General features: G+C 56.9%; 1 protein-coding gene across 3 annotated transcripts; it reads left to right on the forward strand.

Annotated features, from left to right (window-relative positions):
* The first annotated feature begins 1,282 nt into the window (after positions 1 to 1,282).
* LOC311514294 (folate receptor alpha-like) lies at positions 1,283 to 12,004 on the forward strand. 3 transcript variants are annotated; one of them, XM_084616774.1, is made up of 5 exons: positions 1,283 to 1,380; positions 4,604 to 4,745; positions 5,463 to 5,651; positions 6,394 to 6,529; positions 10,451 to 12,004. In XM_084616774.1, exons 2-5 carry the CDS (start codon positions 4,608 to 4,610, stop codon positions 10,723 to 10,725), a joined length of 738 nt encoding a protein of 245 aa, XP_084472900.1. In that variant the 5' UTR covers positions 1,283 to 1,380; positions 4,604 to 4,607; the 3' UTR covers positions 10,726 to 12,004. The 3 variants fall into 3 exon arrangements, with proteins under 3 accessions (XP_084472900.1, XP_084472899.1, XP_084472901.1); XM_084616773.1 differs by having other exon boundaries at positions 1,297 to 1,547; XM_084616775.1 differs by lacking the exon at positions 1,283 to 1,380 and adding an exon at positions 2,973 to 3,364.
* The last annotated feature ends 2,261 nt before the right edge of the window (positions 12,005 to 14,265 follow it).

Raw genomic sequence — 14,265 nt, forward strand, 5'->3', positions numbered from 1 at the left:
TTTGCCCTTAAATCTGTCGATATTTATCAAGTCAATTAAAAACAAGCGAACATGCGAAATGGATGTTGTGGCTTTTGGGAATTCTTGGGTGGGCTGCACCTCACTTGCTTGGGCTGACGAGCCGCCCTTGCCAGACATCCAGGGGGTGCTGCCCTTGAGAAGATCAGCAATATTGCTAGCTGGCCAGGAGCGTAAAGCCCAGTGGCCAGAGACCATTAAGGAAAATAAAACTAACCCTGGCAAAGGACTGACACACCAAAAAATATAGCAGAGAGTGGGACTTTACTGGGAAGAAAAAGCAGGATGAGCTGCATTCCCTGAAGACACTACGCAACCAGCTTACCCGGGGGCAGCTTGTACTTGTCCTCTGATTATCCCAATTCCTGTATATGTGGAAGCGGAGACAGGATGAGCTCTACCCTGACATCTGGTGGCGAGTCGTGGCGGGTTGTGGAAAAGAACTCCAGGGGGTGATCTCATTTGCACACCCACCCCGCCTAGATGGTCACTTTGGCTGCTGTGGGATCCCCAGTTTCTCTGCTATTGGAACGGACCCCCTAGATACTGAACCCGGCCCTTGTTGTGCCAACTCTGACGGGCAGAAGGGTTACATATGGAAACATAGCTTTCAGCAAATCCCTTCTCTGTAATCAGCTGCAGTGATTGCCCTGAAGTTCTCCGAGTGAATTACTCCTGTCACTTTATCAGGTACTTTTGCTTGTGTGGTAACATCTCTGGAGTGAAGATAACCAGAACCGCTTTTGCTTTGATGGCGTTTTCCTCACGCAGAGCTCAAAGGTGAGCAGGCCAGCCTGCCCGTCAGTCAGTCCGGGGCTCTAATGCCTAGCTCACTGGGCCTCATGTATTCCCCATTATGTGACTACAGTGTATCCAAGGGATTCGAAGTGGTGTCCACAGAGTAGCTGGGAGAGATGCAATATGGCCTAGTGCCCAGGGGGCTGGCCTGGCCTGGCCTGGCCCAGGCTGTAGAAGTCCTGGTTTCACATCGCAGCTCTGGCAGGTGACAGTGTATGAGTCCTACTGTGCTACAACACCTCCCCACAGCAAGGCTCTCTGATCTGTACTGGGGCTTCCCAGGTCGATGCAAACACAGGCTAGGTACAGTCTTCAGGTGAGTGGGTTATTTACTGAAAGATTAGAAGGAAGGTGCTTGAGCAAGAAGTCCTGTGACTCCTTTATCTCACATGAGATGCAGAGCAAAGGAAAAGTGCCCAGGAGCTTAGACTCTCTTTATAATCATTGGCCAAAGGTTGATCACACATCTGACCTTTGAAATGAAGAGCTGAATTATCTTCTTCTGGGACTAGGCTGCCCTCCAGGCAAACACACCGAGCTCCTTGTCTGTTACTAACTCTGAAGGTAATGAGCGCAGATTAAAACTAAGCCTTGTTAACCACAGCACCCCAGTTGCTCAAAAGCGTTCAGAACTGGGGAACTTTGGTATTAACTCCAGAGGCATAGCGGCTTTGCTAAGCAGTTGCTTGAAGCTACTGAGAAGAATTTGTTTGGTTTGACCTTTCTGTAAGGTATGTTCCCCTGATGTTTTAATGTGTTTTTCTGTTGTGATCAAGGCTGGCTGGTGTCTTATGTCTAGAGTTTAGGTGTAAATGTAATTAGCTTTGACAATGCTTTTTGCATCTACAAGGGTGGAAGTTGCTTCCAAACTGCAGGCTATGTATGCCTTGTTCCTGTGCTTTGCATATGGGGAGCTTTTAGGCATATAAGCCTGTTGTAGGGAGGTGGCCCTTAATCTGTAGTTTATAGGCTAGTACCTGAAGATGAAGGAAATCACTTAATGCAGAAAAAGGGGAACCTGACAAATATATATATATATATATATATATTTTTTTTTTTTTTCAAAAAAGGAGAGGGGGCAATCTAATAGCGTTGCTCTCAGGTCTTCTATTGTCTGCCTTCAAAGGGCTGTAGAAACTAGCTCAGGGTATGCAGAGGCCAGTAACCGAAAATGAAAAGAAATAATTTTTACTCTTTCCCTTTAAAATTCCCCTGCGAACTGTCTTCTGTGAGTTTCACATGTTCTTCTGGCTTGTGATCCTTACAGCATAACATTATGCTAGTGTGTAACTGACTAGTCTGGGTTCCCTGTCCCAGCTGAATGGAAGGTAACAGTAACCAGACAGTGCTAGGTGTAAGGTAGTGACTTAGTTTCCCTCCCCACCCCAGTTAAAGGGCTACTAGAATAACTGATTGATAAATTAGAGCTCGCTAAGAGAAAAGCCCCAGGAGTGACTCAAGGACAGGAAAACCTGCCTCACACAGAGAGACTCCAGGAGCTAGATCTGTTTAGTTTAATTAAGTGAATGCTAAGGCGTGACTTGATTGGTTCCCAAGTACTTACATGAGGAACAGAAATGTAATAATAGAGAGCTCTTCTGTCTAGCAGAGAACGGGCTAACACAGTCCAATGGCTGGGGAAGTTGAAGAAGATAAATTCAAACGGGAAATAAAGCGTAAATTTACAACAGGGAGGGTAACTAACCATTCCAACAATTTACCAAAGGTCATGGTGGATTCTCCATCACTGGCAACTTCTAAACCCAGACTGGCTGTTTTTATGAAAGATCTGTTCTTGTTCAAGCAGGAATTAATTCAGGGCAGGTCTCTGGCCTGTGCTATACAGCAGGTGATCACAAGGGCTGAATGATTTACAAATTCTGCTTCTCCCCCTGTGTCAGCTTGAGGGGTTCCAGTCTCGTGCTATGGTTGCCTGCGTTTCGAGAGCACTGAGATGCATTAAGCAGTGTCCCCATCTGTGACAGGGGTAATGCCACAGGAAGAAGTGTTGGGGCCTGACTGATTTCTCTCCTAGCCCAAAGGCCGGGGCGGGGAAGTTGGAGCTGAAGGTTACAGGCATGACTATGAATTTGTATAGGGTAACAATCTGCAGTGCATAGAGTCTGTGCAAAGACCTGCCCGTGGGAAAGCTGACGGTCAGCGTCTGTGCTTAATCTTTTCCCCAGCTTTGGGAGGAGACTCGCCCCTACCTCACAGCGGGCTGCACAGCTGAACATGCTAATGTTCAGAAAGAGATTTGGCTGGCTCTGATACTGGCGAACAGCAGCTGGCCAGGAATCCACTGGCTCAAACCCAGTGGCGCTCAACCCTGTGAATCTCTGGGCAAGGGTCAGGTTATGCAACCAGGAGCAAGTGTCTGGTGCTGTAATACAGAGGGAATGGAATGGAATGAATACACCCCTAGGTGGGCGGTGGGTGGAGAGGAGCTCATAACTAGGGTGGAGACCAGCAACTCTTGAGGCGAGACTGTGGGTGGTCAGCCCAGAGCATCTACTGAGACTTTCAAGACAAACGAGAAGTCAAAAAGGTGGGTGCATCACTTGTGTCTCACTGAGGTGCCTAGGATATAAAACCTGCCAGCAAGTAGCTTCGTGGTCTCTCTCTCTTGGGTTTTCGTAGAGCACCAGGCTGCAGCACAGGGGTGGGGAACCTTTTGTCTATCGGGGGCCACTGACCCACAGAAAAAAATCTGTCACAGGCCACACACAGCCCTGCAGGGCGCGCGGTGGCTCAGAGCTTCCCCTAGGCTCTGGGGTGGGGCCAGAAATGAGGGGTTCAGTGTGCAGGAGGGGGCTCCAGGCTGTGGCAGGGGCTTGGGGTGCAGGGTCTGGGAGGGAGTTAGGATGTGGTAGGGGACTTAGGGCTGGGCCAGGGGGTTAGGGTGCACGTGGGGGTGTGGCGTCTGGGATGGAGTTAGGGTGTGGGAGGGGGTTGCAACCTGGGGCAGGCAGTGTGGGTCGGGGAGTGGGGTCTCGGAGGGTATTAAGGTGAGGGAGGGGGTTCTGACCTGGGGCAGCGGGTTGGGGTGCTGGGTGCAGGGTCTGGGAGGGAATTAGGGTGCAGGGGGGGCTCAGGGCTGGGGCAGGGGTTGGGGTGCAGGTCAGGGTGTGGGGTCTGGGAGGGAGTTAGGGTGTGGGAGGGTGTTACGACCTGGGGCAGGGAGTTTGGGGTGCAGGTTCCAGCCGAGCAGCGCTTACCTCAGGTGGTTTCTGGTCGGTGGCGCAATAGGACTAAGGGAGGCTCTGCCCTGGATCTGTGCTGCTCCCAGAAGTGGCCGGCATGTCCAGCCCCTGGCAGAGGGGTCAGGGGGCTCTGTGCATGCCGCTGCCCCCACAGCACCCATTGGCCGCGGTTCCTAGCCAATGGGAGCTGCGGAGCCGGTGCTGGGGGCATGGGCAGTGCGCAGAGCTTCCCTGATGGCCCCAGCGCCATGGGGCTGCAGGGCCATGCCGGGTCACTTCTGGGAGCTGTGCAGAGCTGACCGGACCTTTAACGGCCTGGCAACCCCAGCTTCCCTCCTGCAGCGGGGCAAGCCGGTGCTCGTGGCTCCAGCCCTGGGGGGGGATGGGGCGCAGAGCTCGGGGCTTCCAGCCTGCGGCACGGAGAGTTGCCATAGGTTCCCCACCCCTGCGGTAGCATGTTAACACTGATGCTTTTACGTGGGGAGCTGTTGGCATAGTGTGCACTCAACCAGGGTAGCAAAGTCACATCTGGGCACCTGCTCTAATGTGTCTTCTCTTCCACCCCGCCCTCGCTCTGGTCCCAGGGAGATGGCAGCCCGGTGGGCCGTGCTGGGGCTGTTGGCTGCCTGCCTGGCCAGTGCTGCGAAGGAATCGGTGCTGAACATGTGCATGGATGCCAAGCACCACAAAACCCAGCCAGGCCCGGAGGGGGCGCTGCATGGCCAGGTAAGGCAGTGCTGGCCCAGTGACACACGTCAGGCTGATGCCACGCCCCTTGGGGCGCTGGGTGACGAATAACTGAGTCACCCGGACCTGTCGTCCCTTCCAGTGCAGGCTTGTTCCTTCCCACTCGGGACTGGTGGCTTAGCAGACGGTGCCTGGGGGAGCCAAGTGTGCTAGGGGGAATGTGTTTGCAATGCACCAAGACTGTTTTCACGGGGCCGGGCTCTGTGGCCCTCTCCCATAGGGCTAGTCTCGCGAGGTGACTCCTGGATGGGCTGCAGGATCCGGCCCTCACTGACACTGTCCGATTGGGCGTGCCTTCCCCCCCACCTCTTTCCCCAAACCTTGCAGCGTTGGACCTGGCTGTCTTGCGGTAGCAAAACCAGCCCACGCAAACCAGGCAACAGGGGCCACTTTGTCCTTCTGAAACCAAGCCCACCCCTTGCTGATCCCGCAGGGTGAGCAGCATGAGCGGACCCACCCGTCACACTCCCTGTATCCTAGGCGTGGACCCCCCGTTCGTTGGTTGCGTGAAGTGCTTTGAGAGCCTCAGGCAGAAGGGCAAAATGCTATCCCCACCATGGGCCTGGCCTCTGCAGGAGCAGTCCCGCCGTGCAGCACTGGAGGCCGGTGATGCTGCTGCATCCACAGCATCCTGTCTTCCCCCCGGGCGCGAGCGGCCGGAGTCCCCTGCGCACCCGTCCCTTGCTGTGTTCACAGTGTGTCCCGTGGAAAGACAACGCCTGCTGCACGGCCAACACCAGCATGGAGGCTCACCAGGACCAGTCCTACCTGTACAGCTTCAACTGGGACCACTGCGGGGTGATGCCAGACAAGTGCAAGCAGCACTTCATCCAGGACACGTGTCTGTACGAGTGCTCGCCCAACCTGGGGCCCTGGATCCACCAGGTCAGGGGGCGCTGGGCTGGGCGCTGCGGGCGGGAGAGCAGGCTGGCTTGGTGCATGTGCTCACGGCTCCCTCTAGTGGCGGGTCCCAGTGACTCACAGCGGGCTGCTTAGAGGAGTCACTCTTTCAGCTCAAGCAGTAGAGACATGTGCTTGCAGTGCTGAAGGTCCCGGGTTCAATTCCCCCTGACAATTAGTGACCCTGTATCCAGCTGGGGCCCATTGCATGAGGGTAGGACAATCTCCTCCAAAGGCTCCTGGGGGCAGGTGGCTGCCATGAAGAAAACCTCCCTTGTGTTTTATGGACCTCTCGGGTCCCACCAGTACAGTTGCGCTCCAGGACTCCAACAGGCTGCCTCTGTCCCGGCGTGATGGGGCTCGTACTGGGTGCATGGGGGGGATGCAGTCTTAGAGATTGCATTGACTTGGCTTCTTCCAAACCCCTGGCTGGGAGCAGAGGAGCTCTGCTGGACACCGAGCTGGGGTGCTCTGCACGGGATCCCCGTTGGACTGTGGGTGCTGCAGCTCAGGTGTGCGGGGAGGCTGCTGTGAGGCTCTCCCGTCCCCTGGGGCCTGGGCCTGGTTCTGCTGGGACGCGCACTGGCTCCGTGCAGTGGTGCTATATCGGGGGGGGTGGGGGAGAGCATGTGTGTAACCCCTGCTCCCTGGGGCGGCTTGGGGGTGACTGTTGCCCCCTGGGCGCCCAGAGCTGCCCCCTGATGCTCACAGCCCCGGGTCCTGGCAGGCGGATACCAGCTGGCGCCGGGAGAGGATCCTCAACGTCCCGCTGTGCAAGGAGGACTGCGAGCAGTGGTGGGAGGACTGCAAGGACGCCGTCACCTGCAAAGAGAACTGGCACAAGGGCTGGAACTGGACCTCGGGTCAGTGAGCGGCTAAGAGCAAACCCACCCCACGCAGAGCGCCTAGGGTTGCCAGGCATCTGGTTTTCGACCCTAATGCCAGGTTGAAAAGGGCCCCGGTGGCTCCAGTCAGTACCGCCGACCGGGCCGTTAAAAGTACGGTCGATGGGGCAGTGGGGGCCTGGGGCTAAGGCAGGCTCCCTACCTGCCCCAGTTCCACACACTCCCGGAAGCAGCTGCCAGGTCCCTGTGGCCCCGAGGCACATGGGCTGCCCATGCCCTGAGTGCTGGCAGCGCAGCTCCCATTGGCCGTGAACTGCGACCAATGAGAGCTGCGGGGGTGGCTCCTGCAGGCGCGAGGGCAGCGCGCGGAGCTTCCCTGTCTGCCCATGAGCCGTGGGGCTGCAGGGACCTGGCGGCCACTTCCTGGGAGCCAGGGAAAGCACCACCAGGACCCTGTGCCCCTCCCACACCCCAACCCCCTTCCCCAGCCTAGAGTCCCCTCCCTCACCCACATTCCTCCCGGACTCTTCCCACACCCCAACCTCTCAGCCCCAGCCTAGAGCCCCCTCCTGTACCCCAAACCCCTCATCCCCAGCCTCACCCCAGAACCCGCACTCCCCTCCCACACCCCAACCCCTCAGCCCCAGCCCAGAGCCCCCTCCTGTACCCCAAACCCCTCATCCCCAACCTCACCCCAGAACCCGCACTCCCCTCCCACACCCCAACCCCTCAGCCCCAGCCCAGAGCCCCCTCCTGTACCCCAAACCCCTCATCCCCAGCCTCACCCCAGAACCCGCACTCCCCTCCCACACCCCAACCCCTCAGCCCCAGCCTAGAGCCCCCTCCTGTACCCCAAACCCCTCATCCCCAGCCTCACCCCAGAACCCGCACTCCCCTCCCACACCCCAACCCCTCATTCCCAGCCTCACCCCAGAACCCGCACTCCCCTCCCACACCCCAACCCCTCAGCCCCAGCCTAGAGCCCCCTCCTGTACCCCAAATCCCTCATCCCCAGCCTCACCCCAGAGCCCGCACTCCCCTCCCACACCCCAACCCCTCAGCCCCAGCCTAGAGCCCCCTCCTGTACCCCAAACCCCTCATCCCCAGCCTCACCCCAGAACCCGCACTCCTCTCCCACACCCCAACCCCTCAGCCCCAGCCCAGAGCCCCCTCCTGTACCCCAAACCCCTCATCCCCAGCCTCACCCCAGAACCCGCACTCCTCTCCCACACCCCAACCCCTCAGCCCCAGCCTAGAGCCCCCTCCTGTACCCCAAACCCCTCATCCCCAGCCTCACCCCAGAACCCGCACTCCCCTCCCACACCCCAACCCCTCATCCCCAGCCTCACCCCAGAACCCGCACTCCCCTCCCACACCCCAACCCCTCAGCCCCAGCCCAGAGCCCCCTCCTGTACCCCAAACCCCTCATCCCCAGCCTCACCCCAGAACCCGCACTCCCCTCCCACACCCCAACCCCTCAGCCCCAGCCTAGAGCCCCCTCCTGTACCCCAAACCCCTCATCCCCAGCCTCACCCCAGAGCCCGCACTCCCCTCCCACACCCCAACCCCTCAGCCCCAGCCTCACCCCAGAACCCGCACTCCCCTCCCACACCCCAACCCCTCAGCCCCAGCCCAGAGCCCCCTCCTGTACCCCAAACCCCTCATCCCCAGCCTCACCCCAGAGCCCGCACTCCCCTCCCACACCCCAACCCCTCAGCCCCAGCCCAGAGCCCCCTCCTGTACCCCAAACCCCTCATCCCCAGCCTCACCCCAGAACCCGCACTCCCCTCCCACACCCCAACCCCTCAGCCCCAGCCCAGAGCCCCCTCCTGTACCCCAAACCCCTCATCCCCAGCCTCACCCCAGAACCCGCACTCCCCTCCCACACCCCAACCCCTCATTCCCAGCCTCACCCCAGAACCCGCACTCCCCTCCCACACCCCAACCCCTCATCCCCAGCCTCACCCCAGAGCCCGCACCCTCAGCCGGAGCCCTCACCCTGCTCCCATACCCCAAACTCTGCCCCAGCTCGGTGAAAGTGAGTGAGGGTGGGCGAGAGCGAGCGATGGAGGGGGGGGGGGGATGAAGCAAGCAGGAGGCGGGGCCTTGGAGAAGGGGCGGGGCAGGGGCATTCAGTTTTGTTGTGCAATTAGAAAGTTGGCAACCCTAAGCACGCTGCAGGGCAGAGCCAGGCTGCTGCAGGCTGGGGGGTGGCTGGAGCAAGGGCCCCAGCTAGCGGATGGGGTCACATCTTGTTGGGTGGGTTCAGGAGCTTCTGATTGGAAAAGGGGCTCATATTTCTCTCTGCCCTTGACGACAGCAGCCCTCTGACTGGCTACAGACTGAGGGCTGGCGTCCGGAGAGCAGTCCTGGGAGTGAGGGGTTGAGGGCTGTAGTCTCCTCTGGTCTCTGTGCTATCCCCAGCTGGGTTCGAAAGGTGGAGAGGAGTGGGCTGGAACACGGCACCCGTTGCGTGGATAAAAAGCCGGCTAACTGGCAGGTCTCGCAATGGAGCTGTCAATGGGGAATCATCGCTGAGCGGGTGTGTTCCCAGTGGGGTCTCGCAGGGATTGGTTCTTGGTCCTGCTCTACTAAACTTTTTGATTCATGTCCTGGAAGAAATGAAATCATCCCGGACAAAGTTTGCAGGTGACTGAAAAATTGGGGGAGTGGTAAATAACGAAGAGGACACGTCACTGATACAGAGCGATTAAGCTGGGCCCAGGCAATCAATATGTGTTTTAATACAGAAAAATGTACACATCTGGGATCAAAGACTGTCGGCCGTATTCACTCAGTGGGGACTCAATCCTGGGAAGCAGAGACCAGGGAAAAGATTGGAACGACGGTGGGGGGGAGGCGGGTAGACAGACATGGATAATCAGCAGAACAGGAGCTCCCAGTCCGATACTGTGGCCAACAGGACTAATGTGATCCTGAGATGCTTAAACAGGGGACTCTCGAGTAGGAGCAGAGAGGTTATGTACCTCTTGTGTTTGGCACTGTTGCGACCGCTGCTGGAATCCTGGGTCCAGCTCTGGTACCCTCCCGTTCCAGAAGGATGTTGAGTGGAAAGGGGTCCAAGAAGAGCCATGAGATTGATGAACGATTAGAAAACCTGCCTTGTAGGGATAGATTCAAGGAGCTCAATCTGTTTAGCTCAACAGAGAGAAGGTTGGGGTAACTTGGTTACAGTTTAGAAGCAGCTACGTGGGGAACCAGCTATTTAGTAATGGGCTCGTCTGTCTAGCAGAGAAAGATCTAACCCAGTCCAATGGCTGGAAGTTGAAGCTAGACACGTTCAGGCTGGAAATAAGGTGGACATTTTTAATGGTGAGAGTCATTAACCACTGGAACAATTTACCAAGGGTCATGATGGAGTCGCCTCCGCTGGCAATTTTTAAATTAAACTTGGCTGTTTGTTTGTTCTGAAAGCTCGGCTCCAGGGATTATTTGGGGGCAGGTCTCTGGACTGTCTTGCTATGCAGGAGGTCAAACTAGCTGATCCCAGTGGTTGCGTCTGGTCTTGGAATCCATGAATATTGTGTTAGCAGAACTCCCTAGGAGAAGGATCAAAGTGCACTGGCGGAGGTCTGGGAGGAAGCCAGCCCCCAACCCCAGTGCTTCTTGGTGTATCATTCTTACTAGCACTAAACCGTCTATCTTTGTTGCTCAGACAAAAGCAAGCCCCTCCAGCCCAGGGGGGTGAGAGCCCAGACAGCCACTCTAGGATAAATCCAGGAGGTGAGTGACGTGGCTACAAGCCCTTGAATTTCACCTCATAGGGAAGGACAGTTTCTCCCACAAGCCAGCTGGGCCATTGCCAGATCAGCCAGTAGCCACGGACAGGCGGATGCCTAGCAGCCAGAGATGGGGAAGGCATCATAGATGGTGTCAAGCCACAGCTTGCTCACTGCTGCCCTCTCCCTCCCCTTCCAGGGACCAACCAGTGCCCCCGCGGCTTCATGTGCCAGCCGTTCAAGTACGTCTTTCCCCGGCCGGCGGACCTGTGCGAGAAGATCTGGTCCAACTCGTACAAATACACCCTGGAGCACCGGGGCGGCGGGCGCTGCATCCAGATGTGGTTCGACCCTGCCAATGGGAACCCCAACGTGGCTGTGGCCAAGTACTACGCCGAGAACGGGAGAGATGCCTCTCCTGCACCATGGGCTGTCCTGCTGCTCCTGCCTCCTGCTCTCCTGTCCCTGCTCTGAGCAGCCGGGAGCTGCTGGTCCTTGGGTCTTGAAATAGCAGGGCTTGGTGGCCCTACCTATGGCCTCTGACTCTGGCAGCTCCACTGGCTTATATAGGAAGCATTTCTTCTCTGGGCGCGGAGTGTGTCCACCCTGCGGCCCTGCCTTGGGCTCTGGCCGGCAGATGATTCAGGATTCTGTCCAGCTGCTTCTAACCTGGACAAGATGCAATAGAACCAGTTTTGCCCCATCCTCTCCTGCCCTTGAACTTCACTCCATGGTTTTATTGTCTCAGTGTTCTCCTGCCACGCTCCTCTCTTCTAGCAGGCTCTGGGGGCAGATCCCGCCGTGTCCCTGGGGATCTGAGCTCTGGAACATGCAGTGACTCGTTGGTTAGATGCACTTCCTCTGTTGGGTACCAGAGATACGATGGTGCCCCTCAGCCCTCCATCGACAGGATTGGCCACTGTCTTTGCACTTGAATGTGCAGAGTGGGAGAAACCCCATAGGGAAGACAGCAAATATTTGGGGCTAGGCAGGGGAGAGGAGGGTGCGAAGGGTGCAGGGGAAAGGCATTGGGATGCCTTGGGGGACGAGAATTGCCAGGAGAAGAAGAGGGCTTTTGGATCCTCTCATCCAGCCTTGCTCTGTCTCCTTCCCTGCCATTCTGCGCCCCCTGGAAATACAAGTGTCCTCTCTCCTCCCCTGGCTCGCAGCCTGCCCTGGTGTCTCCGCTTCAGCCCAATGGACCATCCTCTCTGTGGCTTTGGGTGGAGGGGGGGGGTGATTTGAGTTTTGGGGGCGTGGCCCTGTATGAGCACAGAGGCATCGCCACCCCATCCTTGCATACCTAGCTGCCGGTTCTGCTGTGAGACTAGGTCTCTCCCACCTCCTGTGCCACTCTCCAATTCCTCTTCTGTTCGAGCTCCCCCACCCTAGCCAAGATCCCGGAGGGCTCTCGGTTCCCGGCCTCTGCTCTGGCAGAAAACTAACTGGAAGTGCTGCCCAGCCGGGCCGCAGGCAGTGCCTGGCCAGCACCAGAGTCTCTGTGCCCCGTAGTGACTGATTGGGCTCTGACCCGCTGTGTTGCTATGGCTAATGCTCCCAGTGCTGGCTGCAGACCCCACAACTTCCTACAGCCCGTAGAACCGGAGCAATGCTTGGGAACACAGTCCTGCCCCCTGCTGGCCACCACATTGCCAGCCAGATGCCCCCGGGGACCACCATGGGGAGTTGCTGGAAATCTGAGCCCCTCTAGCTTGTGTCTGCGACTGTGGCTAAATAAACTCTCCCAGCCCTGCTCTCTGTGCTCGTCTCTTCCTTGACACATAGACACTTGCCACCGCTTGCTTCCCAGTGGTGCAAAGGTGCAGCTGGGCCCAGCCAGAGGTACCAGCTGGCTTGGAGTTAGGCCCCTCTGTCTAAACTGAGAGAGAGAGTGGGCGGCTGGGCCAGTGCAGAGTTGGTTCAAACACTGCCCATAACTACTGGTAGCAGTAGGGTGACCATCTGTCCTGTTTTTAAAGGGACAGTCCCGTTCTGGGGGACTTTTTCTTATATTGGCACCTACTACCTCCCACCTCCTGCACCGTTTTTTCACAATTGCTATCTGATAACCCTAGTTATCAGGGACCACACGCATGACTCTAGCTGTCCAGGGGGTCCTCTGGACAGCAGCCTTGGTATGCTTTGGCTTCAGGGGGGTTTAGATGAGTGTCTGGTTAAAGCCGACTTCTGCAGGATTCTGTCCCGTCTAGGGGCAGAAATAAACTTTGCCCTGCTCCCCTACGCACCCGCAACTGTCCTGGAACATGCCTGCACAATGCTAAACCCATAGACTAGCCAAGGGCAAGTAACCCTCCCCCCTGAGCCAATGTAAACACAAACTAGGCTGGATAAAGGAAGCACCTGCCTCCTCTGGTGACACGTTCTAATCACATGGAATAAAGTAGGTCATAGATTCAAATCCATAAGGGTTGCGTGTGATCATCCAGCCTCACCTCCTGTACAGCACTGGCCACAGACCTGCCCCCCGTAATAATCCCCAGAGAAGATATTTTAGAACAGCCAGTCTGGATTTTAAAATTGCCAGTGACGGAGAATCCACCATGCCCCTTGGGAAATGGATCCAAAGGTTAATTACGCTCCCCATTTAAAAATGTGTACCTTCTCTCCAGTCAGGCCTGGTCTGCTAGGGTGGGCACTGCCCGCCATAGCTGTTGGACAGTAGCTCCTGGGTGCATAGTCCAGTCCAGAATCTCTACTCTGCTCCCCCAGTGGAGTCATTATTCTGGAGTGAAGTCGCTCTCCGTCAGCTGAGTGCCAACCAAGGGAGTTGTTCTGGAATAGCCGTGCGAGTCAGCTTCCCCCCCTTATTCAGGAGCTGTGCCTGGTGCCGTTCTGAGCTTGAGCTAAACAGTCTCCTGCTGGGCTGGGCTGCAGTCCTGTATGCAGAGCTGGCTGGAGGACAACAATTCAGTTTTGCAACAACTTCCAAGCTCCTGCACAGAGACTGCCTGGCAATGAAACCAAGCCTGGGAACCGTCGGTGTGAAATGGCGTTGTACCAAAATGGCTCTTGTCTGATCAAGCGACTGAGGGGGTTGAGTGGGGTGTCTCAGGACAGACGTCAACCCCAAAATCCTTCCTGGTGCAAACTCTGTCAAAACAGAGCCACCAGCAAACTGCCTTGGGTTTGACAAAACTGCCGAATATGATGTCATTCCACGTTGGCAAAGGTCCCAACCAGCTCTCCCTGCATCCAGGGCTGTCTAGCCGTAGTGGGGGTTACCTGTGTTTAAAGAGGTGGAGACCAGGCCAAAGTAGACTACATCACTTTTAGGAGCTACTGCCCTCTGGCTTAATCTGGAAGGAGACAGTCAGAAAGACGAAGCTGCAGCTGAATGGGGAATGGCCAATGGCTGGGGACAAAGAACGCTGTTTCCTGCTGCTAGAATTACAGCGATGCTACGCTGAGCACTGACTGACGGGACTGGGGAAGGCAGAGAAATAACTTAGCTGAAGCGTGATGGGAAGGGGAACTGCTGGCCACAAGGAATGCAAGGTCTATGTGAGCTCCCAGCCACCATCTGGCAGCATGCCCAGCAATGCTCGTGTCTACAGCTGGCACAGCCCTGGTTGTGTGGTCTCCAGGCTACTGTATTGGACCCCATGTGCTTCCAAACCAACGGACTCCTGCGGGGGTCCAGACACTATCTCTAGTTCTGGCCTCTTGGGCACATTCCTGGGGTCCAGACTCCCTAGCTAGTCCCCCCTTCTTTGGATGTCAAACCCTGTGGTCCCATATGGTGATCTAGCTACACCCCGTAGTGCAGACACACCCTCCATCTGACACATGAGCCCAGTTCCCTTCCTCGCCCTGATCTGTGATCTCGTCAAACAACGTCATCGGGCTGTTCGATGAAGCCATAAAAGCTTGGGTCCTGGCGTTAACAACACTCCTGGGGCAGCCCCGGGGAAGCCCTGGCAGCTCAGAGAGGAGCAACACATGGAAAAGGGGGACCGTAGAGCATGACCGAGAGGAACTCAGAAGTGCCAACCA

The sequence above is a fragment of the Lepidochelys olivacea genome, assembly GCF_965140295.1.
Source record: "Lepidochelys olivacea isolate rLepOli2 genome assembly, chromosome: 1".
NCBI classification, from domain to species: Eukaryota; Metazoa; Chordata; order Testudines; family Cheloniidae; genus Lepidochelys; species Lepidochelys olivacea.

Excerpts from the sequence above, each read along its gene's own strand:
- LOC311514294 (XM_084616774.1), top strand. The coding sequence starts at position 4,608 with ATGGCAGCCCGGTGGGCCGTGCTGGGGCTGTTGGCTGCCTGCCTGGCC. Across the intron at positions 4,746-5,462 it reads AGGGGGCGCTGCATGGCCAG|TGTGTCCCGTGGAAAGACAA; the intron begins GTAAGGCAGTGC and ends CTGTGTTCACAG. Across the intron at positions 6,530-10,450 it reads GGGCTGGAACTGGACCTCGG|GGACCAACCAGTGCCCCCGC; the intron begins GTCAGTGAGCGG and ends CTCCCCTTCCAG.